This window comes from Rhamphochromis longiceps, linkage group LG18, assembly GCF_057381845.1.
Source record: "Rhamphochromis longiceps isolate RC_006_pf linkage group LG18, R_longiceps_female_GT1.1, whole genome shotgun sequence".
NCBI lineage: Eukaryota > Metazoa > Chordata > Actinopteri > Cichliformes > Cichlidae > Rhamphochromis > Rhamphochromis longiceps.
In genome coordinates this window covers 31,164,111-31,187,791 of record NC_140574.1, presented here as the reverse complement: position 1 = coordinate 31,187,791, position 23,681 = coordinate 31,164,111, and the positions used below count along the sequence as shown (strand labels likewise).

At 41.0% G+C, this 23,681-nt stretch overlaps 1 protein-coding gene across 1 annotated transcript in view; it reads left to right on the top strand.

Moving 5' to 3' along the window:
- The first annotated feature begins 5,026 nt into the window (after positions 1-5,026).
- LOC146648690 (neuropilin and tolloid-like protein 1) overlaps positions 5,027-23,681 on the top strand; it is a 42,167-nt gene continuing 23,512 nt past the window's right edge. Inside the window, exons 1-4 of the mRNA XM_085389409.1 lie at positions 5,027-5,054; positions 5,319-5,384; positions 6,091-6,225; positions 6,328-6,576. Coding sequence (XP_085245535.1) covers positions 5,027-5,054; positions 5,319-5,384; positions 6,091-6,225; positions 6,328-6,576 — 478 coding nt within the window. The remainder of the gene's footprint in view (positions 5,055-5,318; positions 5,385-6,090; positions 6,226-6,327; positions 6,577-23,681) is intronic.

Sequence of the window (23,681 nt, the reverse complement as noted above, 5' to 3'; positions counted from 1 at the left end):
ACGAGCAGCAGAGGCCCTGGTGGGGTGAAGATGGCCTCACAGGAAGCACTGTCCCTGGTGTAATGTGAATGGTAGAAGCCGGCATCAAAGACCGTGATGTAATGTGAATGGCCTCAGCCAACAACAGTGGCCCTGGTGAAATGTGGTTGATATTGGCCAGCACCACTGGCCCTGGTGTAATGTGGATGGCCTCAGCCATGACCACAGGCCCTGGTGAAATGTAGTTGGCCTCAGCCATGACCACAGGCCCTGGTGAAATGTAAATGTCCTCAGCCAGTAGCACAGGCCCTGTTGTAATGTGGATGGCCTCATCTAACAACACTGTCCCTGGTGAAACATGGATGGTATTGGTCAGCACCACACACCCTGGTGTAATGTGAATGGCCTTAGCCAACAACACTTGCCCTGTTGAAATGTGGATGGTATTGGCCAGCAGCACAGGCCCTGGTGTAATGTGACTGTCCTCAGCCAACACCACTGGCCCTGGTGCAATGTGGATGGCATCAGCCAGTATCACAGGCCCTGGTGAAATGAGGATGTATCACCCAGCAGCACAGGCCCTGGTGGTGTAATACAATCAATGTTGACAGTTTTATTTAACACAGAAAATAACATTGTCTCCTTCCCGAGGGCAGACGCTGACTGCCCCCCGTCTGTCCATCTGTCCCCTGTTGAGACATAACATTGCAGCTACAAGGACTTCCACATTGATTAAGATGATCAGTGTGTACTGCTCTGAAACAAGTGTATAATATTAAATGAATATTGCTTGATAAGCTACCACTACTTAAAACATAACAGAAAACATAACTGAGCACAAGATCACCAAGAATAACATCGTATAAGTGCTGTGTAAGCGCGTGCGGCCTTCTAAGCTCGAAGCCTTTTCCCCTCCATAGATCAGCCAGACATCGCGCTGACTGTAGCTTCTAACCCTTAATTAACTTGAGCACAACTCTAGAATAAGCAACAAACTGAAATATGTATAAGTTGATCATGGTTAGATCTGCAATGAAAAATCATATTATTATTCTGGTACCTGTAAGTAAAAGATCAAACTAAGGTCATAACAATCACTGTAATACAAAGGGTAATGTAAGGTCAAAAACTTCAATACATGTTTAATGCAAAGCTGGTTATATGATTCTAATGAACTAATAGTGCCATATTAAAATAATGAAACTAGAAGAAGAAAAAAACATCCCCTTTTTATTCTACACGGCTCAGACACACATATTTATGGCTTTATCTTATAGAATTCAATATCCCCGTGCTGGGCAAACAGGTTTTGCAGCTGTTTGAGCTAAGATTTTTCAGTTATTCACATAATGAAAACCTATACTTTGTTTTGGGCGAGAACTCCATTCAAATGCATGTAATAGAAACGCACTGTCTCGGCGAAATAAAGTGTTTTTGTACAACTTCATGAAGTTAGCTGTAACTTTTGATAGAAGGCTCAGACACACACATTTATGGCTTTATCTTATAGAATTCAATATCCTCGTGCCTGGCAAACAGGTTTTGCAGCTGTTTGAGCTAAGATTTTCAAGTTATTCACATAATGAAAACTTGTACTTTGTTTCGGTCGAGTTCCCCATTCAAATGCATGTAATAGTCAGAAACGCACTGTCTCGGCGAAATAAAGTGTTTTTGTACAGCTTCATGAAGTTAGCTGTAACTTTTGATAGAAGACTCGGATACACATATTTATGGCTTTATCTTATAGAATTAAATATCCCCGTGCTGGGCAAACAGGTTTTGCAGCTGTTTGAGCTAAGATTTTCAAGTTATTCACATAATGAAAACTTATACTTTGTTTCGGGCGAGTTCCCCATTCAAATGCATGTAATAGTCAGAAACGCACTGTCTCGGCGAAATAAAGTGTTTTTGTACAGCTTCATGAAGTTAGCTGTAACTTTTGATAGAAGACTCAGAAATACATATTTATGGCTTTAGCTTATAGAATTCAATATCTTCGTGCTGGGCAAACAGGTTTTGCAGCTGTTTGAGCTAAGATTTTCAAGTTATTCACATAATGAAAACCTATACTTTGTTTCGTGCGAGAACTCCATTCAAATGCATGTAACAGTGAGAAACGCACTGTCTTGACGAAATAAAGCGTTTTTGTACAACTTCATATAAATATGTGTAACTTTTGATAGACGACTGAGACTCACATATTTATGGCTTTAGCTTATAGAATTCAATATCCCCGTGCTGGGCAAACAGGTTTTGCAGCTGTGTGAGCTAAGATTTCCAAGTTATTCACATAATGAAAACCTATACTTTGTTTTGGGCGAGTTCCCCATTCAAATGCATGTAATAGTCAGAAACGCACTGTTCCCATCTAGACCTCCTTATCATGACTTTGATAACCTTCTATCGCCTCCCCCTTCATCACAGGCCAGGAGAATATGTTCCTTTGGCAACTCCTCAACCTCGGCTATTAAAATGGCATGGGAGCAGGATTTGGGGTGTGTGATTCAGGATGACTCTTGGGATAAAATTCTTTACCGGGTCCATGGCTCCTCATTATGTGCCAAACACGGGCTGATTCAATGTAAGATTTTGCACCGTGTACACTGGACTAAAGCCAGACTAGCTCAAATATACCCCAACCTTAGCCCTGATTGCGACCGTTGTCATCAAACACCTGCCTCTCTAATACATATGTTTTGGTCATGTCCATCCCTCAAACAATACTGGATTAATATTTTTCTGACTTTATTAAAGATCATCCAGCTAACCCTCCAACCTGTGCCCTTAACTGCTTTGTTTGGGGTTCTTCCTGATACAGTTGCCTTGCCGACGCCCCAAGCGAATCTGGTAGCATTTCTCACCTTATTGGCAAGACGCAGAATATTGTTATTTTGGAAGTCCCCTTCTCCCCCATCCTGGGAAATCTGGATCAGAGACACTTGGCATTTTAGCAAACTCGAAAAGATTAAATTCACCCTGCGTGGGTCTATGGCCAAATTTTTTAAGACCTGGCAACCCTTTTTTGACCATGTTCACACTTTGCGGTCTTGCAACGCTCCCAATTAGCCAGCTCAGACTTTATTATATTTTATTTTATCTTATGTTTAAGTAAGATGTTTAAGTTTAAGTATATGGACTCTATTGTGCCTGCGCCTTATGATGGCATTTACTTACCTACTTTATACATATTTCTTTTCTCTTACAAAATTGACTTATCTCTACAACTAAGCTGACCACTCATTATGTTTGTGTTTTGTTGTTTTTTTGTTTTGTTTTTTTCTTGGTTTGTGTGTTTTGTTTTTTCTGTGTCTGTGCGGGGGTGTGGGCTTTGAAACTCTCCAGATCTCTCTTGTGCACTCAGGAACTGTTATCTTGTACTCCAGGGTTTGCTACTCGTATATTAGACTGGACCCTTTCTTTTTTCTTTTTGTACACCCACTGGTACTCCTATAATTATGAGGTGGGAGTGTATGTTTCATATTGTTTTATGTTCTTCAAAAAGAAAACGGCATATTGTTCAATTTGTCTTTTGTAAAAATGGATGCAGAAACTTTAATAAAAATATCTGGGGGAAAAAAAAAGAAACGCACTGGCTTGACGAAATAAAGCGTTTTTGTACAACTTCATAGCTGTAACTTTTGATAGAAGACTCAGACTCACATCTTTATGGCTTTATCTTATAGAATTCAATATCCCCGTGCTGGGCAAACAGGTTTTGCAGCTGTTTGAGCTAAGATTTTCAAGTTATTCACAAAATGAAAACCTATACTTTGTTTCGGGCGAGAACTCCATTCAAATGCATGTAATAGTCAGAGTCTTCTAACTTTTGATAGAAGACTCAGATACAGTAGCGGTTATTGATATGGGCGACACAGGTGGTTGCCTGGTGCGGCATCATGGTGGGGGGCCGCATCACGGGCATCGAAAAAAAAAAATTTGCTCGTACTCATGCTGCCCCGACGTCATGCCAGCGCATACTGGGGATGGCATAGGCACCGATCGGTTTTCTATCGCCCATTTGCTGGGAGTAAGGGCGCCCTCCGTTTGCGAGGTGCGCCTGGTGCTTGCAGCACAGGGAGGAGAGGGCGGGGCTGCGGGGGATTCTCTGGCTGGAGCAGCATCTAATAACCAACTCGCAAAATAAAACAAAATAAAAACAAACCAACAAACACGAAAACACCAGACATTATGATACAGACATAATTTGCACCAATGTTTTTTTCGACATTCTGTTACAGATTATGTTTTAATATTAATTAGTCATTGTCAATTGTTGACTTGTCCTGTTGTCATTGTATGACAAATAATGAAGGCTGTCTGGTAGCTGTTTGCATACTCACTCTCTCTCTCTTCATATGTGTGCGTGTGTGTATGTTTCTCTGGTGAAATTCAGTATGGTTCCGACAACAGTTTTATGTTTGTTATGTTTTATGTACAATCCTTAATATTTATACACACATTTATACACACACATACACATAAAGTTTATATGTGTGTGTGTGTGTGTGGGGGGGGGGGGGGGGTCGCTCAGGGCACCAAACAGGCTAGGACCGCCACTGGATATATCTTCGGGTTTTGCTTCAGATTTCATGAAAACAGACATAAATTTGCCTGTTTGATAAGTGCTGAACATTTTATTTCATCCAATTAAACATGAAACCATTTAATGGGTACAACTGCATTTTTGTTATAGTAAATTTTTTTTACTATTATTAATATTTTTGAATTGATTCCAGTGAACTGTATTGATAACTGCGCTGACTGCGTTACTGGAGGCTGGATTAAGGCACCAAGCCTCGGGACAGCGCAGCCTTGTGAATGACTGGAGGCTGTATCTTTTCAGAGGATTAAGGCAGCCTAAAGGTGGAGCAAAAATTGTGAAGGTTGGTGGCGGACGAGAGTGTAATCTTTTGAGCCGACGGGGACGCACGGCGGGAGAGATGGACAAGCCAGCTCTCGGATTTGGCGAATTCTCTGAGGAATTGGTGGGTTGATGGACACTCTTTAACCAACAGCAAACTGAACTACACATCCTCGGGGAACAGACATGCTGCACAAACTTGTGCTGCAAATCGGTAAGTTCCCTGAAACGTTCACTTATTGAACATAGTTCAGTAAGTAAGCGACCCTTGTTGTTCGTGCATGTGATTCAAAAAATAAATATATCAAATAGCTTTTATCTATAAGAAAGTAAAAACAGCAGCCACCGATTTACAGTCTCCTAGTCTAACCGGTGTTTATGCTGGTTTAGTTATCTGTTGTTGCTTTTTCAAAGTAAATACAAGCAACTCCCTACGAACAACGTCATCTTTAACGTCTTCTTTTTTGTGTCCTGTCAGCTTTAGCAGCAAGCCTCCTCTCACCTGAGCTGTCAAGTGCCACAGCTACTAAAACAAAAGCTCAAGGTAATCTATCACATCTTGCCATATCATTCATGTAGCTGCAGAGGGCAGGTGGCCTGATACTCGAATACTACTCTGGGTTTTAACCTAAAATGTAGTGAAATGTATGAATATTAATCTATCATGAGAAATAATAAAACTAATTATTAGATTGAGTGGCAGCACGGTGGCATGGTGGTTAGTACTGTTGCTGTACAGCAAGAAGGTCCTGAGTTCAATTCCACCATCAGGCTGGGGTCTTTCTGTGTGGAGTTTGCATGTTCTCCCCGTGTTTGCGTGGGTTCCCTCCGGGTACTCCGGCTTCCTCCGGATAATCCAAATTGTCCAGGGTGTACCCCACCTCTCGCCCTATAACAGCTGGGATAGGCTCCAGCGACCCTGATAAGTGGAAGCGAATGGATAGATTAGATTTTGTGATAATGATCTCATGAGAAAAGTGCAGTGATAATATTAAACTAATAAAATATCAATATAGTGCCAAAAAGTACTGTAGCACAGTATAGTAAATAATTAGCTAACCTGTAATGCTGAAAGTCTTCTATTTTAACCTTTTTCCATTGTTTCTGGCAGTATCTTCTCAAAAGATGGAAAAGTTTGACAAATCCAATTTGTGCTACAAAAATATGGATGTTTTAAAACTAAAGATACAAGGATGTGATCTACTTTTGGTAAACTGTGTACTTTATATTGCCTGTGTACCCGCTTCTAGTAAAGAACAACTCGGGTGTGACACCAGCTGGGGAGTGTGGGACCTGGGTAAAGAAGCCTAATGGAGGGTATTTCACATCACCGAATTACCCTGAGAAATACCCACCTGAGAGGGAATGCATCTATATTATAGAAGGTGAGACCTTATCTTGTTTTGTTTTTTAGCATCCTTACAGTACCACTTCCCACTCCTCCTGCTGTTAACTTCACCTTCTCTCAACCTCTTGGCCTGTTGTAGCCTCTCCTCGGCAGTGCATCGACCTGTTCTTTGATGAGAAGTATTCCATCGAGCCCTCCTGGGAGTGTAAGTTCGACCACATTGAAGTCCGCGATGGTCCCTTTGGTTTCTCTCCCATAATTGGTCGCTACTGCGGGCAGGAAAGCCCGTCATATGTCCGCTCCAGTGGGAGGTACTTGTACATCAAATTTGTGGCTGATAGTGAACTCGAGGCCATTGGTTTCTCAGCACGGTATAACTTCACAAAAGGTGAGTGAATGAAGCCGTGAGCAAGTTTCGTCTTCATAAAAGCTGTATTTTACACCAAACAATTATTGTTAATATTAAGCATCATTTTTAAATCAGTCACTCAAAGAGACAAACCCTTGTAAAACTGTAGCCCAACAAGTTCTCTTCAGTTTGAGCATTGCCTTGCACATTCTTTCAGTTTTAAGGTCAGGATGTACTCAAGTGTTCTCCATCAACAAAGCATTAAAATGTTTAAATAAATTTGAAGCACATTACCTTCCCCGGAGTCAAAGGCATAGCTAGGTGGAGAATATAACTCAGCATTTGGCAAACAGACACTGTTTGCCAAATGCAAATGGTTCAGCACAGACTAAAACGTTGCTTGACATCGACAAAACAGATATGATTGCATTTACTTGTATGTTTAAATAGAAATGGGACTGAATGCTAACATGGTTGGAAAAAAGGAAGGAAAAATAAAAGAAAAATGCAGATTGTTCTGTATAATCTAATTTATTGAGGAAGGTAATCAATCAAATCAGAGATAATTTGCGAGTATAATGTCTGATGACTCATGAGTGTATTAATCATTTATTGCATGTATTTTATTAATCATTTACAGTGGCGGTCCTAGCCTGTTTGGCGCCCTGGGCGAACATCCCACCCCCTCTCTCCACACACACACACACACACACACACACACACACACACACACACACACACACACATTAAACTTTATGTGTATGTGTGTGTATAAATGTGTGTATAAATATTAAGGATTGTACATAAAACATAACAAACATAAGACTGTTGTCGGAACCATACTGAATTTCACCAGAGAAACATACACACACATATGAAGAGAGAGAGAGTGAGTATGCATAGTATTCAAACAGCTACCAGACAGCCATCATAATTTGTCATACAATGAAAACAGGACAAGTCAACAATTGACAATGACTAATTAATATTAAAACATAATCTGTAACATAATGTATTGTTTGGAGTTTAGTCTGTTACTGTTACTATTTTTACCATTTCTTCTTGGAGCAACTGTAGCCCACATCATTTCTTTAGGGGTTAATAAAGTATTCTGATTCTGATAGTTTCAGGATACATGACCTGCCATTATCCAATGACACATCTGCTTACCTGTATCTTTTACTTGTTTCTCCTCCTCTTCTTTTCTCTTTTTTCTAAGCTGAGCACCTAATGGCTTTGAACTTTTCTTGTCCATCTTGGTTTTAATTTTGCATTCCAGTAGGAACACCCATTCCCCAACCCGAGGATCACCACAACATAACCTAATAGACCTATGTAACCAATACATCTACTCACCAAAGAATGAGTGAAGCAATATGGATAACAGCAGAGGACAATTTATTTAGGGTCTGATGGCAATTTACCATCTGTGTCCAGCACTTTAAAGGATTGATGGACTGGAGCACATACGTCCTTAACCTACCCTCTTAAACATCAGCTTGACGCTGATACATCAAAGGAAACTTAACCGACTCTAAGTGCAAATGTTTCAACCTGAACAACTTAAAACTTCTCTGGGATACAATGTAAACAAAGACAAGAAGAAGAAAAAAGAAAAAAAATATTTCCATCAATAGCCACTTCTCCTAACCAGGAGACAAGTGAATATATTGGTGTAAAGAGTCTTTTTTTTCTCAGTGAATATACAAGTGAATATATTGGTGTAAAGAGTCTTTTTTTTCTCAGTCCTGGGGTTGTAACACCACAACCTCCTCAGTCCGTAATCAGAGAGTGTCTATTTGACAATAACCAAAATGTCTTTGGATAGTCTTTGTGAATGCAACCCCCCCCCCCCCCCCCCCAAAAAAAACAATGGTGTTAGCTGGCCAGCAAAATAAAGAGAGTGTATGGCACTGAGTGCGGGTGTGTGTGTGTGAGTACTTCGGTCCAAATAATCGAGGTCCGGATGGATGAATGGATGGCAGCCGCCGGTCCTTTAATGGCACCAGCGAGACAGCACAGTAGTAAGGCAGTAAGGCAGCACAGCAGCGAGGCAGCACAGCAGCGAGGCGTCTGGCAGGAGAACGAACGATAGTCTTTTTTTAAGGCTAGCTCACCCAAGCTTGCTCTCTGGCACAGCTACAAGCCATGTGAGCTCGTAACCCCACAGTGACATATGAACTTGGCTACCAACGTCTGCTTAGCATGGCAGCTAATTGTCGAGCTTGCTAGCTTATCCCCAATTAGCGATTAGCACCTTAATAACCATTACTACACATCACATCATAGCAAACACATGATAACCAGAGATGTGCAGTAATGTGTTACTGTAATCCGATTACTTTTTTCAAGTAATGAGTAAAATAAGGGATTACTGTTGCAAAAACGGTAATTAGATTACCGTTACTTTCCCGTAGGAACGCTGCGTTACTGCGTTACTAAAACCGTGATTATTTTGCAAGAATGTCTCATGACAGTGATGTAAGCAAGTGCGACATTCGTGACAACAGCTGTGTGCAGATCAACAATGGATAATATATCGAGTGCGGGAGAGAGTATGAGCGTTTAAAGCGTGGAAGTACTGACCTTATTTTGAGTTTGATTCCATAAAAAGTGACAAAAACATTAGCGTCTGTTGTGCGTGGGAAGAAAACTTCTTTTTACAGCGAAAAAAACCCCTAAACTTCCAAGCAAGCACTGAGTGCGCTACGACGTAATGGGAAATTCACAGAGAAACCACAAATTAATACTAGTTCATGCCAACACATATCACTGCATATAATCTAACAGTGGAGTCGGGAACAGTTTTTATAAAAAAACCAAAACAGAGGTGCCAGACAATGCCTTACGTACAAAAACAATAATTACAATAATTTTTCTGATCACAGAGAAAAATTCCTAGCTCATCTGCTATTTGTATGAAAAGCCTGCAGATAATTATCTGAATCCAGTTGCTCAAGGCAAGAAAAGGTCCCAGTCTTTAGATTCCTGCCCATTCCTGAGACACGTTATAATTGCAGTGTCATCTGAGTATTTCTGGATTTGGCAAGACTAAAGATATATATTTGAAGTCTGCTGTATACAATATAAAAAAAGTGGAGCCAGGACAATCCCTCTAGAGCCCCCATGCTGCTCAGTAATGTTCCAGAAATGCTGTTCCCCAACCTGACAAAGTTGTGTTGTTTCTGTCGAACCAGCTCTGTTTTCTCTATATTCAAATTTTAACTTTGTAATCATATGCACTAGAGCTGATGTAATAGCTAAAAATTTTACTTTACCGTGTGCTTGGTTAGCACTGTTGCCTCACAGCAGTTCAATTCCACCAGGCTGGGGTCTTTCTGTGTGAAGTTTGCATGTTTTCCCCGTGTTTGCGTTGGTTTTCATTTTCCTCAGTCCAAAGACATGCAGTTTGTGGGGATAGGTTAATTGATTAATCCAAACTGCCCATAGGTGTGAATGTGAATGTGAGTGCAAATGATTGTCTGTCTCTGTGTGTTACCCCTGCAACAGTAATTGTCCTGTTAACAGCATCCGCGTTTAATTATTAAAAGTACCAAATAAACAATTATAATTACGATATTGACCTGTAAAGGGTGTACCTTGCCTCTCGCTATATGTACCCTGCGTCTCCCTGGGATATGCTCCAGCACCCCCCACGACCCTGGATAGTATAAGTGGAAGAGAATGGATGGATGAAGCTAACTGATTCTACAGTATTTGTAAAAGTCTTCAGTTGCAGAAATTAATATTAGACTTCTTTTTAAGGACCTTTTCAACATTTTCATTTTATGCATGTTTCCATGAAGCAGTATTGTTTGGAAACACTACAGATTTTGTTCCAGTTCATTGCTATTGCTGTATATCTTTTATCTATATATTTATCTATGATGCTAGATCACACGAATCAATTAGCTAAACTAAAATCATAATGCCATGGTGACCTGTAATATTCGGCTTCAAAATTCAAACATAACACAATTACCAAAGGCCTTCGAAACATGGTGTCTAACCAGATACTTGGCCCTGGTGTGGGTCAGTAGATGTTTTAAATTGCAGTCTCAGGTAAATGAGAATTTGGCTCCCTGGCACTTTCATCTCGCATGATGGCATTTGGCTGATAGTTCTTAAACCGTGATGGTGTTGACTTCATCAATACAGGAGCCAGACAAAATAAGTTCCATAACACAAGTATCTTGTCTGGCTTCAGAAACAGATTGTGGATTTTACTGGGCTAGTCCTGAGAACACTGGCTGATACCACAACCTGTAACCTTCCTTGCCCTGTCTGTGAAGGTTCTCAGTCATCCAGGTCATCATAGTCAAAGGAGCTTGCAAAGAGAGGTGAAACGCCTTCAAGCAACTTAAAGAAGTCCAGACGCTTTTCTTTGCAAGCTCCTTTGAATTGCCCTGGTCTAGTTTCTCAAGTTGTATGTAGCATAACCAGGCCAGAAGTCATAGTCAAGTTGGGGGTGTTTGTCAGGTTTAAAGCCACAAAATACAGTCAAGGAAAAGGATCAACACATGATTAAATAATCAAAGGCTTAGTGATGTTTGGAGGCCATTGCCTGGTGTGGAAGAGGAAATGGAGAGCTGCAAACTGAATCCTTTTGAGAATTTTATACACCTCATATACTGTATGTTAAGGCTGCTGACTGGTTGCCTGTCCCCTTAATCCCAGTAATGATCTTTATTAATTCCTGCGCATCCGTCATACCTTTTTACTGACATTTGAGCTCCAGGCACTGATATTGTATTAGTTATTGGATATCAGTGCCTTTACCCTTTAATATCCTTGATCCTCAGTTTTCCCAGAAAATAAAGACATTACAAAACAGCTTGTAAAACATTTCCAGGGCAATTATTTTTAAATCCAAAATAAGAAAGACTTGATTTTCACAGTCTTTGAGGGAGTATATTATTGATTTAGAGAAAAATTAGTCCATGGGAACAGGGATTTTCCTATTTAACAGCATTCTGAAGTCACCGAAAAGTATGGTCACCAACTCCACTGTTAGATTATATGCAATGATATGTGTTGGCATGAACTGGTATTAATTCGTGGAAGCTGGAACTTTCCATTTAATGCCATTCTGAAGTTATGGAAAGACAAGCTCCTATAAACAAAGTCAAAAGGCTTTTACTCTGAAATGCAAAACGAGATTGATTTGAGATGGAGATGTTACCACTGTTGAGGTTGTGTATGGTTTGCATGAACTCCAGTTACTTAGTGGAAACAGTAATTGTCCTGTTAACAGCATCCGCGTTTAATTATTAAAAGTACCAAATAAACAATTATAATTACGATATTGACATGATAAAACTGTGGGGTTGTATACTGTCAATGTAGAGTGAAATGATCTTGTGGAAACAGCAACTTTGCTTTTAATGGGATTCTGAAGTCAGTGAAAGAGTGGGTCATACATGGGCAATTTCAACGGGCCATTACTTTAAAAGGCAAAATCAAGGCGACTCGAAATTGACTTGATATCCCCGTGATAGTGTACACTGTTGATCTTGAGTGAAATTATCCCGTGGAAACAGCAATTTTCATTTTTAGAGCATTTTGAAATCGTTAAAAGAGTAGGTTGTATATGGGCAATTTGAAACGGCTTTTATTTTGGACGTCAAAATCAGACTGATTTGATATTGATATGGTGTCACTGTGGGGTTGTATACTGTTGATCTAAAGTGAAATTATGCTGTGGAAATAGAAATTTTCCATTTTAGAGCATTTTGAATTCGCTCCAAGAGTAGGTTGTATATGGTGAATTTGAAAAGTGTTTTATTTTGGAAGGCAAAATCAGACTGATTTTATATTGATATGGTGTCACTGTGGGGTTGTATACTGCTGATCTAAAGTGAAATTATCCTGTGGAAACAGCAATTTTCATTTTTGGAGCATTCTGAAATCATTAAAAGAGTAGGTTGTATATGGTTCAAGGTTCAAGGTTCTTTATTTGTCAAATGCATAGTTATACAAGTATAACACACAGTGAAATGTAACCTGACACGCTCCTCAACATGTGCACAAATTTGGGGGGGGGGGGGGGGGGGGGTAGAGGAAGAACATTTTATATATATATATATATATATATATATATATATATATATATATATATATATATATATAGTATATACATTGGGTGAATGTGCAGTAGTAGCAGCCAGCAGGTGAATTCTGTACATTAATATGAATAGACATCTGACTATTTTACAGGATAGACAATATAAACATATGTAAAATTAAAGGAATTTGAAATGTACATTGTTCCTTGGTTTAGTGTCTGGAAGAGAGTCCTGTCTCAGTCAATTATAGATGATGTGAGAGGGCGGGTGTGTGTGTTTAGGGCCCGGATGGCTTGGGGATAGAAGCTCCTCTTGAGTCTCTCTGTCTTTGCCCGGAAGATGCGGAACCTTCTACCAGATTGCAGAAGTTGGAACAGTTTGTTGCCAGGATGGGACGGGTCCTTCAGTATCTACGCTGCTCTAGTCCGGCATCTCCTGGTGTAGGTGTCCTGAAGCGGGGGGAGAGCAATCCTGCAGCAGCATTCTGCTGTACGGATCAATCTCTGGAGAGCTTTTTGGTCCTTCACACAGCTGTTCCCAAACCACGATGTCATGTTCTGTGTGAGGATGCTCTCCACAGCGCCTGTATAGAGAATCCTGAGGATCTTTGGAGAGACCCTGAACTTCCTCAGTTGTCGTAGGTGATACAGGCGCTGCCTAGCCTTTTTGGTCTGGACCTGAATGTGGGCTGACCATGAGGGTTTGCTGTTCTTGGGCACAGGGATGATGGTGGATCTTTTGAAGCATGTGGGGACCACAGACTTCGCCAGGGAATCGTTGAAGATGTAAGTGAACACACTTGCTAGCTGGTCAGCACAGCAGATGGCCGGTGATGCCGTCTGGCCCCGCCACTTTCCTTGTGTTCACTCTCCTCAATGCCGCTCGGACGTCATGCTCCGCGATGCTGGTCACCGGTCTCTCGCTGATGACATCACTGTCCTCAGTAGTCAGGTGGTAAATAGCATTAGCCGCCTGGCTAACCTCGAAACGGGCGTAGAACTGATTCAGCTCGTTGGTGAATGCAGAGTTGGCATTGATCGGCGCAGTGTCCCTGGCTTTGTAGTCCGTAATGGTGCGTAGTCCGTGCCACATACTCCGTGTGTCGCCCTGGTGGAAGCGGGACTCCACACGTTCCCGGTATCGGCGTTTGGCATCTCTCACCGCGCACCGCACGCTGTACGCCGTATGAGGCCGCTTTGTAGGCGCTCATATCGCCAGTGGCGAGACCCGTGTTGTAGGAGGCGGTCCTGGCGTTTACTGCAGAGCGGATCGATCTGTCCATCCACGGTTTCTGGTTTGGGAATGTGGGGAATCTCGCAGTGGGGATAATCTCCTCCGCTAGCATATTGACGAAGCATACTGCTACTTCCGTAAACTCGTTGATGTCGACTGCGCATGCTCTGAACATGTCCCAGTCGACGTCATTGAGTGCGTCCTGTAGCGTAGCTTCTGATTGGGCAGTCCACCGTTTTACCTCGCTCGTGGTCACGTCTTCCCTCTGTATGTTTTGTTTATACTGGGGAATGAGGAAGATGGCGTTGTGGTCAGACTTCCCAAAAGCCGGGTGTGAGACAGCTTTGTAACCCTGCTTGTATGGCGTGTAGCAGTGATCCAAAATTCAATCCCCCCTCGTTGGACACGAGACATGCTGGTAAAAGTTTGGCATGACTTGTCTGAGGTTCGCTTTGTTAAAGTCTCCTGCTACAATGAGGGCTGCGCCCGGGTCCTTGTTTTGAAGCGAGCTCAGCACATCATGTAGTTCGGACAAAGCCATACCTGTGTCCGCTTGGGGTGGGATGTAGACCACCGTGGCGATGACCGAGGTGAACTCACGGGGCAGATAGAAAGGGCGGCACTTAATGCTCAGGAACTCCAGATGTGGCGAGCAGCCGCTGGAGAGAGTAGAAATGCTCCTGGCATCACACCACTTTCTGTTTACCATGAAACACACTCCTCCAACTTTGGTTTTGTTCGACTCTGCCGTTCTGTCCGCGCGGAGCACAAAGAATGAATCCGACGGAGTTACGGCCTGGTCCGGCACGGTGGGGGTCAGCCATGTCTCCGTGAAGCACAGAATGTTGCAGTCCCTCATGTCACGTTGGAAGGTGACCCTTGCTCTTAGGTCATCGAGCTTGTTCTCCATCGATTGTACATTGGCCAGTAGGATACTGGGCAGTGGTGCGCGATGCGCCTGCTGTCTCAGTCAGTTCCTAATACCAGCGCGTTTCCCCCGGCGCTTCTGGGCAATTTGAAACGGCTTTTATTTTGGAAGGCAAACTCAGAATGACTTGATATTGATATGGTATCACTGTGGGGTTGTATACTGTTGATCTAAAGTGGAATTATCCTGTGGAAGCAGAAATTTTCCATTTTAGAGCATTTTGAATTCGCTCCAAGGGTAGGTCATATATGGGCAATTTGAAAAGCCTTTTATTTTGGAAAGCAATATTAGACTGATTTGATATTGATATGGTATCACTGTGGGGTTGGACACTGTTGATCTAAAGTGGAATTACCCTGTGGAAACAGAAAATTTCCTTTTTAGAGCATTCTGAAACCACTGAAAGTTAGGTCTTAAATGGGTAAATTCAACAGGCCATTAATTTAAAAAGGCAAAATCAGACTGACTTGATATTGATATGGTGTCACTGTGGGGTTATATACTGTTGATCTAAAGTAAAATTATCCTGTGGAAACAGCAATTTTCATTTTTAGAGCATTCTGAAATTGTTAAAAGAGGTCTTAAATGGGCAATTTCAACAAGCCATTAATTTGGAAGGCAAAATCAGACTGACTTGATATTGATATGGTATCATTGTGGGTTTGCATACTCTTGACCCAGATTGAAATTCTCCTGTGGAAACAAGAATTTGTCTTTTTAGAGAAATCAGAATTCATTGAAATATTATTTCCCGTATGTGTCATTTGAAAGGGCTCTTATTTTGAAAGGCAAAATCATAGTGACTTGAGATTAACCTGGTATCACTGTGGGATGGAATACTGTCAATATAGATAGTAATTATTCTGTGGAAACAGCAATTTTCCATTTTATAGCTTTCTGAAGCCATTGAAAACGCACACCGATATATGGTCAATTTGAAAGGGTCATTATTTTGAAAGGTAAAATAAGAATGATTGATATCCGATTGTTAAGTGATGACGTGAGGAATCCTACTTCCGGGTCTAAAGTAGTCTGCGTTTAATATGGCTTTTGTCTTGTTAACATGTTTAATTTTATGTATTTTCTTCTATTTAATCTCAAAAAGCTCCTAAAACTGTCAGTGATCACTGTTGACCTTCCTCGGCTTTTATTACCGCTAATCATTTATTTAAGCTCAGTTTTTAAAACCTTAGGATGTAACTACAGCCCAGCCCATGCAGCAGTATATGAATGACTAACCTCGTATTGTGGATGGATTATCTCAGTTGTTCTCCTGGCTGAAGTTTGGTCCTTTTACAGCATCCTGCCATGCAATTACATTTGTTCCTGACCACCGAGAACACTCACGTTAACTTTTATCGAGTGGAAAAAAAGTTAGCTTGTTTATACTATGCTAACATAGCTGTGTCGCTAGCGGTCACGTAGCACATCATTATATACCAGCTAGCCCAACTTCAGTAACCCTACAAACGTCACTGCTGTTTAGTTTTCTGTCTTCATTTATGCTGGAAGTGATAACAGAGCTGTACGTTTTAATTTGTTTCCAAAACCCCGCAGTCAGGACATGCTATATTGTATTTAGATAGAAGCTAGCGAGCTAACTCCCTGCTAACTTCTAACTCCATTAAATGTCATAAATTCCGTTTTCATGGATGCCTGGATGTTAAACTCAATTGTTACACCTGGTAGAGCAGAACGCTGATCATTTTATTAAAGATGAAAGACTTTAGACAGTTTTTCAACTCTCAGTAATGCCATAGTGATCGTTTGATATATGGACCTGCAGCGGAGTTTAGGTCCAGATACGGCTAGTGACGTCAGACTGAACAACCGGATTGACATGGTATCACTATGGGGTTGTATACTGTCAATATAGACTGCAACTAGTCTGTGGAAACGTGAATTTTCCATTCTGAATTAATTGAAAAAGTAGTTAAAAAATAAACATTTAGAGGGCTTTTACTTTGAAATCCAAAAGGAGATGGCTTTAATATTGACATGTTACTACTAGAATACTAGGGTATGTCATTTGTATCCAACATTAGAGTGTGCAAACAAGACTAATTGATATTTATGAATGTGCTCTTAATTTACTGGAAGTTGGCTTTTGTTTAGAAGTCATGCTTCAGGATATTTTATTTTGAAATCAGGTTTCCACGTCTTTTGCCATAATACTTTGAATACACAGGGAACGTAAAACAAAATGGAGGCTGGCTTGACTGCAATGCTGGAATTGGAGGCTGGCTTGACACCAGTGCACCAGGGTAAACCTCCGCCTACCCTACTCCTGCTTTACAGGTGAAAATAGAGCAACAGGACCGCTAGTCTTTGACTTTATTTATTTTCTGCTGTGTTTTACTTGCATCTATTTGAAAGAGTGAGTGTAAACACAAAAATATAGTGTAAATACTAGTGATTAGTTACTATTTTATGTGCTGGAATGTGCAGAAAATAGGTTTAAATGTTAAACTAATTTCTTCAAGTCAGAGAATGGTGCATATAATTTAATTTTTACTTGATGCATAAAGTTAAAAGATTAAAACGGATAAAACAAGTTTTAAAAAAATAGACTTTTCCATTTGATTACATTTTGTATGATGGATTATGCAGAAAAAGTAGAATTGGGCTGAAAGATCTATTGCTTTGTCACCTCTTCTGGTTGTAAATCATTTTTAAAAAGTAACTAAGTAACTAAGTAATTAATTACTTTTGAAAATAAGTAATCAGTAAAGTAACGGGATTACTTTTGGGGAAGTAATCAGTAATTAGTTACTGATTACTTTTTTCAAATAACTTGACCAACACTGATGATAACCAGTGTTGGGGAGTAACGGAATACATGTACCGCCGTTACGCATTTAAAATACAAAATATGAGTAACTGTATTCCGTTACAGTTACCGTTTAAACAGGTGGTATTCAGAATACAGTTTCTTTGTTGAAATAAATGGATTACACTGCGGTACTTTCCTGTTTCATATTGTCACGGGTCAGGACTGTTTGGGTTTTGTTTGACAGCTACGTTCTGTTGTTCTAGGCGGCAGCGTTACGGTTGCCATGGTTACAGGGCGACGCTCTCTCTCTCTCTGCGACTGTGTGTTTCCTGGGTGAGAGAGCGCCTTTTCGTTATTGTTGTTGTTGTTGTGCTAAGCTAACAGGCAGAATGCTACAAGCATAGCTCTAAAGAATGTAGCATCATGGGCAGTGTAGTCCGTGTTGCAGGGAGAATGGACTGCCATACACGTTATGGGTCTGTGAGCGCGAGGAGGGAGAAAAAGGGGAGTGGAAAGGTACGAGTTGTCATCGAGGAAAAAAGGGAGCTGGAAGCATGTAAATATAATAATAACCACTTCAGCCAAGACGAGTGCCTGACGAGCCCAGTTGTAAGTAAGCTATTAAGACTTGACCGTACACCGTGTTCGTGTTTTCCTCCGAAAACAATAAGTTCCGTTGGAGCAGCCTTTCAACGCCTCTCTCTGTCTCTCGCAAGAAAAGTTGACCCACACAACAAAGTAAAGCTATTTTTCGGCTACGAGCCGACAGGGACCCCGCCGTATTAGTCAGAGTTCCCTTTACTACAGTTCGGAGTCGCGGACCTTCAGTAATAGTAATAAATCACACAGCAATAGTACATTCACGTTGTTGTAAAAAGCATGATAATATATTAGGTAATCCAAAGTATTCAGAATACGTTACTGTCATTGAGTAACGTAACGGAATACGTTACAGAATACATTTTGGGGCATGTATTCTGTAATGGAATACATTTTAAAAGTAACCTTCCCAACACTGATGATAACACATGGAATAGTATAATATACTAGTGATGGGTCGGTTGCGAACGAAATGGCTCTTTGAGCCGGGTCTTTGACGTGAACGACGTGAGCCGGCTCCTTATCGCAAGCCATGGGTTGTTTTTTTTTCCTTTCTCTCACCCCACCCTCTCTCTAGCACTTTTTTCCCGCTTCACTCCGCACGCGAGCCTTGTGCTTTGCGCTGGGAAGACGGGGAAGGGGCGGTAGTTACACTGGCAGTAGCACAGAGAGAGAAAGAGAGCCAGGGACAAAAACAAAACTCCAAAAGACGTAAAAACTCCAAAACACGTACAAAACACAACAGAAGTGCTTCAGGATGCTAGGTGCAGTGTTGAGCTTTTGTTACCTAGTCGCTACACAAGCCAGCAAGTACCAATGACCTGATTTGGTGTGTGGTAGTAACAGGTAAATGAACTTTTTTTTATTATTATTTGAATATATATGAGTGCTTGTGTATAAATACACAAACCATACACATATGCTTTCAATTGTTTAATTTAAGTGATGTAGATAGCTCTGTTTTGGAAGTTCAGTTAACTCTGTGTGTTTTTTTTTTTGTTAATGTGTTTTGGAATTTGTACGTGCTTTTTGGAGTTTGTACGTGCTTTTTGGAGTTTGTATGTGCTTTGTCTCTAGGGGCCACCACATATATTTATATATAAAAAAATATATAAAACCACTTTTTTTTACACTAGCGATTCCTTTTGTGCATAATTTTATATTATTGTTAATAATACATTAATTAAAGCAACAAAACAACCTGAAGAGCCAGTTCGGAGCCGAAAGAGTTCTTTAAAAAAGAGCCGGAAATCCCATCACTATAATATCGCATCCACTTAACACACTGTTTGCTGCTACAGCTACACATGTTTCTTTTCCAAATATTTATTTATAAGTGACTTATGTATGTATGTATATATATGTATATATTGTACTATTCTTAGTTAGCGTATTGTCGGTCTTGTCTTAATGTTGGTTTAAAATGGAGCACTGTAACAAAAAATAATTTCCCCCAGGGATCAATAACGTATTCTGATTCTGATTCTGATTCTGATATACATACGAAACAGATTTTTACCTGGCAGGAGAACGAACAATAGTCTTTTTTTAAGGCCACTGCAGAAGAAGATATTCCCGACTAGCTCACCCAAGCTTGCTCTCTGGCACAGCTACAAGCCATGTGAGCTCGTAGCCCCTCCCGCTAGGATGTACTACCTAGTGATGGGTCGGTCTGCCGTTCTGTCCGCGCGGAGCAGTGTGAACATAGCCTAAGATGGCTCTTAGGCTATGTTCACACTGCAGGCGAAAGCGCATCAAATCCGATTTTTTTTTACCCTATGCGACCCATATCCGATCATGGTATGACAGTGTGAACGGCACAAATCCGATATTTTCAAATCCGATCTGGGTCACTTTCGTATGTGGTACTGAATCCGATACATATCTGATGTTTTAGAAAGCGACTGCTGTTTGAACGGTCATGTCGCATTAAATCCATCTTTTACGTCACTGACACAAGACAGACGCCAATTATCAGTGCCGGAGAAGACATCGTGAACGCTTCCTGGCCATCCAGTGTAGATGTTAGTGAAACTGTTGGGAAGACAACGTGAACATTTTATTTGTACTGTATAATCTGCAGATTCTGACAGAAATCTGCAACTATCCTTTGAAGCATCGCTCCTCTCTAAAACAGGCAGGACCCCCAAGCACCTGGCGCACCTCCATCTGCCCAGTCTGCCCAGCTGCCTCTGAGCCCCGGCTCACTTCCACTCCTGCTGCGCTGCCGCTGCTTGCCATATGGGTGGCCATCAGGCCAGCTCCCAGGCTTCCGCTGGAAGCGCGGGCGACTGCCAGAGTGGACACTTGGGGCATGGGGCACCGATGGTCCAGCCGATTCCCTCGCCTGCTCGCGGGGTGGGGTGAAGCGGGCGATGGGGGTATGTGGCAGGGCGTGTTCTGCGATGCCGCTGCAGGTTTGGTGGTGGTGATGTGTACGGCTGCCAGCGGGAGAGCTGCAGCCGTTGAATGTACTGTTACAGCAACCGTGTGATTATTGTAAGAATAAATAAATGAAAATGCCATCGGGTCTGCCGTGGTGGTGATCTTTTTTTTGTTGTTGTTAATCTTAAGTGCACGCAAACCAGTAAACAAATTAAAACAAATACTGTTGGTAAACTATAATACAAAAATTACAATTAAAATTCTCAACAATAAAAACAATTGGTATAAATATAATTAATATGTAAACAACTTAATAGCCCTCAAAGTGTCTAAGTCACGTGACGTGTCAGCGCAACACCGAAACATAAGAGAGGGGGGCAAAGTGTGCCTGCTCTCCGCTGCCACAGGAGCGGCGAGTCCAGCGACCTGGCTGTTTCGTTTTTGCCAAAAGCACAGCATAGCAAACAAGCAGAACTCAAAGTAAAGAATCGATCTAACCAGGCTAGTATCGATCCGATACCGACTTGGGATCGATACTATCGATATTTGGATCGATCCGCCCACCACTATCAGAGAGCCATCTGCTGCAATTGGTTGGGGGTGAGATGAGGGAGACTGGACAAAAGACATGCTGTTTTTAGCTCTGGAGCCACTTTAATAGGCTGGTTTTATCCAAACTAAGTGTTGACCTTTGCCTGTAGTTCTGTGTGTTTCTTATAAAAGCATAAGAAACTGATGAGTGAAGTGAAGCGAGTTTCTATGCAGCTGATCGAACGGTGAATAAGGAGACTCACTAAATAACCTATAACAGAACTCACCCTCTTTGGAGAGCATGACAAAATAGTGGAGAACGTGTCTTTCAGACTTTGTCCTGAGTTCTGCCATCTTGCTGTTCTTACATCATACTGGCTGTAGCTCCATCTGTCGCGGCTGCTGGCTGTTCAGAATATCACCACAGCTCTAAGCCTGTGTCTCCTTTCCTTGGCACGCTCTCAGTCTTCACTGCTGTGACTTTGGCATTGTTGTCTACCCAAAGCATAGTAAGCCACCTCTTTTACCCCTTCTGACCCCCACCTTTTTGTTTGCCTGGTCATTGAGAGTGCAGTTAAAATAAATCAATGCTTGTATTTTTCAGTGCACTTAAATTGCAAGTTCAACTCATCAGAAGCTTTTTTTTATATCCCCAGATTGCATTAAAGGATGCGAAAAAATATACACCACACCCTCGTGCTAATTGACAGCACGATGTCAAAAAAGTTGCATTGTGTTGCAATTTTAATAGTAGTCTGGCAGAATGCAGCTGGGAATGTGCTCACATTTCCATTTGCAGTGCAGGCACACCAGCTGCAGCTAACAAGAGACGAGGAGGGAAACGCACGCGTATGCACTCGTGCACACACGCACGCAGAAGGGCTTGTTCCCGCAGTCATTCCCACAGGACAGTTAATGAAAGCTTGTCTTCAGGGGAATACAGCTTGTCAGCGCTGAGCCGCAGCAGCAGCTTAAGGGAGTCCGAGACAGATGCTTTATTAACTACAGATTTTATAGGCCACCTACACTGACGGGGCAAAGCCTAATCTGCATCTCTTTGTCTGTTTGTCATCTATCCATCTTTCCTTTTTCTTTTTTAATTTGATTGCGTCTCAGTACATAATTCTTTTTATTCCACAAAGGAATGTTCCACTTTTCGACTCTCTTCTTCTGCTTCTTCTTCTTCTTTCTTTGTTTTTTCCAAAATTGTTTGCCACAATTTGTTTGCCAAATGTGCATGTCATTAGCAATATTAGCTATTCCGCATTTTTCAGATAATATACATGCCCTTTCAGTTTTTACAGCTAATTAGGGTGATTTGGATATATATTTTGTACACTGAAGCACTTTTTTTCCAAACAGCCTCCTAACATATATTGTCCCTTTAAGAAGATGTTTTGCATTATTAGCAGATCAGGAGAAGCTGTTTTCTGTGTGTTTACATCAAATGTAATGAGTCCTTAATACCAAATGTTAATCTCCCATCTAATTCCACCCGTCGGGGTTGGCAGGAGAGAATAAATTCATCCTTATGCACCCAAGCTTGCAAAGAATATTTAACAAGAGTGCACACTCTAGACTGACTCTAGAGTCATTTCTATTTAAGCATATTATGGCCACAAGGTGGTTTTTGGTCAAGTATTTATTGATAATGCACAAGTTTTTGGTTAATAAAATTATTGATGGACACTAGTTAGCTTCACTAAAGATAAGATAAGATAAGATAAGATAACCTTTATTAGTCCCACATGTGGGAAATTTGTTTTGTCACAGCAGGAAGTGGACAGTGCAAAAGCCCATGCAGTACATTTCCATGTTTATATTGTACTATATAGCAATTAATTTGTATGTTATTAATGGCTGATTAGCTCTGTCGCTCTGTGTTTTTTGCACTCAGTCTGTGGATGCTTTGCTAACTAAGCTTTAGCTAATAACTTAGCACTTCACCTTCATGACTTAATCTGGTCAGTTGTGGTACAAAAACAAGCAAAGAAAGAAAGAAACAAAAGCTAAAGCAGAGATGGCCAAAAATGCTGCACAATGCTGATGTTTCACAATAGTCTTTGTAAACTAATTGATGATGTCAGAGTGGCTGTGTCCATCTTAATATACAGTCTATGATCTGTGATGTGTTTGTGTAACAAAGCAGTGCCACAGTTTAACTAACTAAATATACACAGTCACATATACAGGGAGTGCAGAATTATTAGGCAAGTTGTATTTTTGAGGAATAATTTTATTATTGAACAACAACCATGTTCTCAATGAACCCAAAAAACTCATTAATATCAAAGCTGAATGTTTTTGGAAGTAGTTTTTAGTTTGTTTTTAGTTTTAGCTATTTTAGGGGGATATCTGTGTGTGCAGGTGACTATTACTGTGCATAATTATTAGGCAACTTAACAAAAAACAAATATATACCCATTTCAATTATTTATTTTTACCAGTGACACCAATATAACATCTCCACATTCACAAATATACGTTTCTGACATTCAAAAACAAAAAAACAAAAACAAATCAGCGACCAATATAGCCACCTTTCTTTGCAAGGACACTCAAAAGCCTGCCATCCATGGATTCTGTCAGTGTTTTGATCTGTTCACCATCAACATTGCGTGCAGCAGCA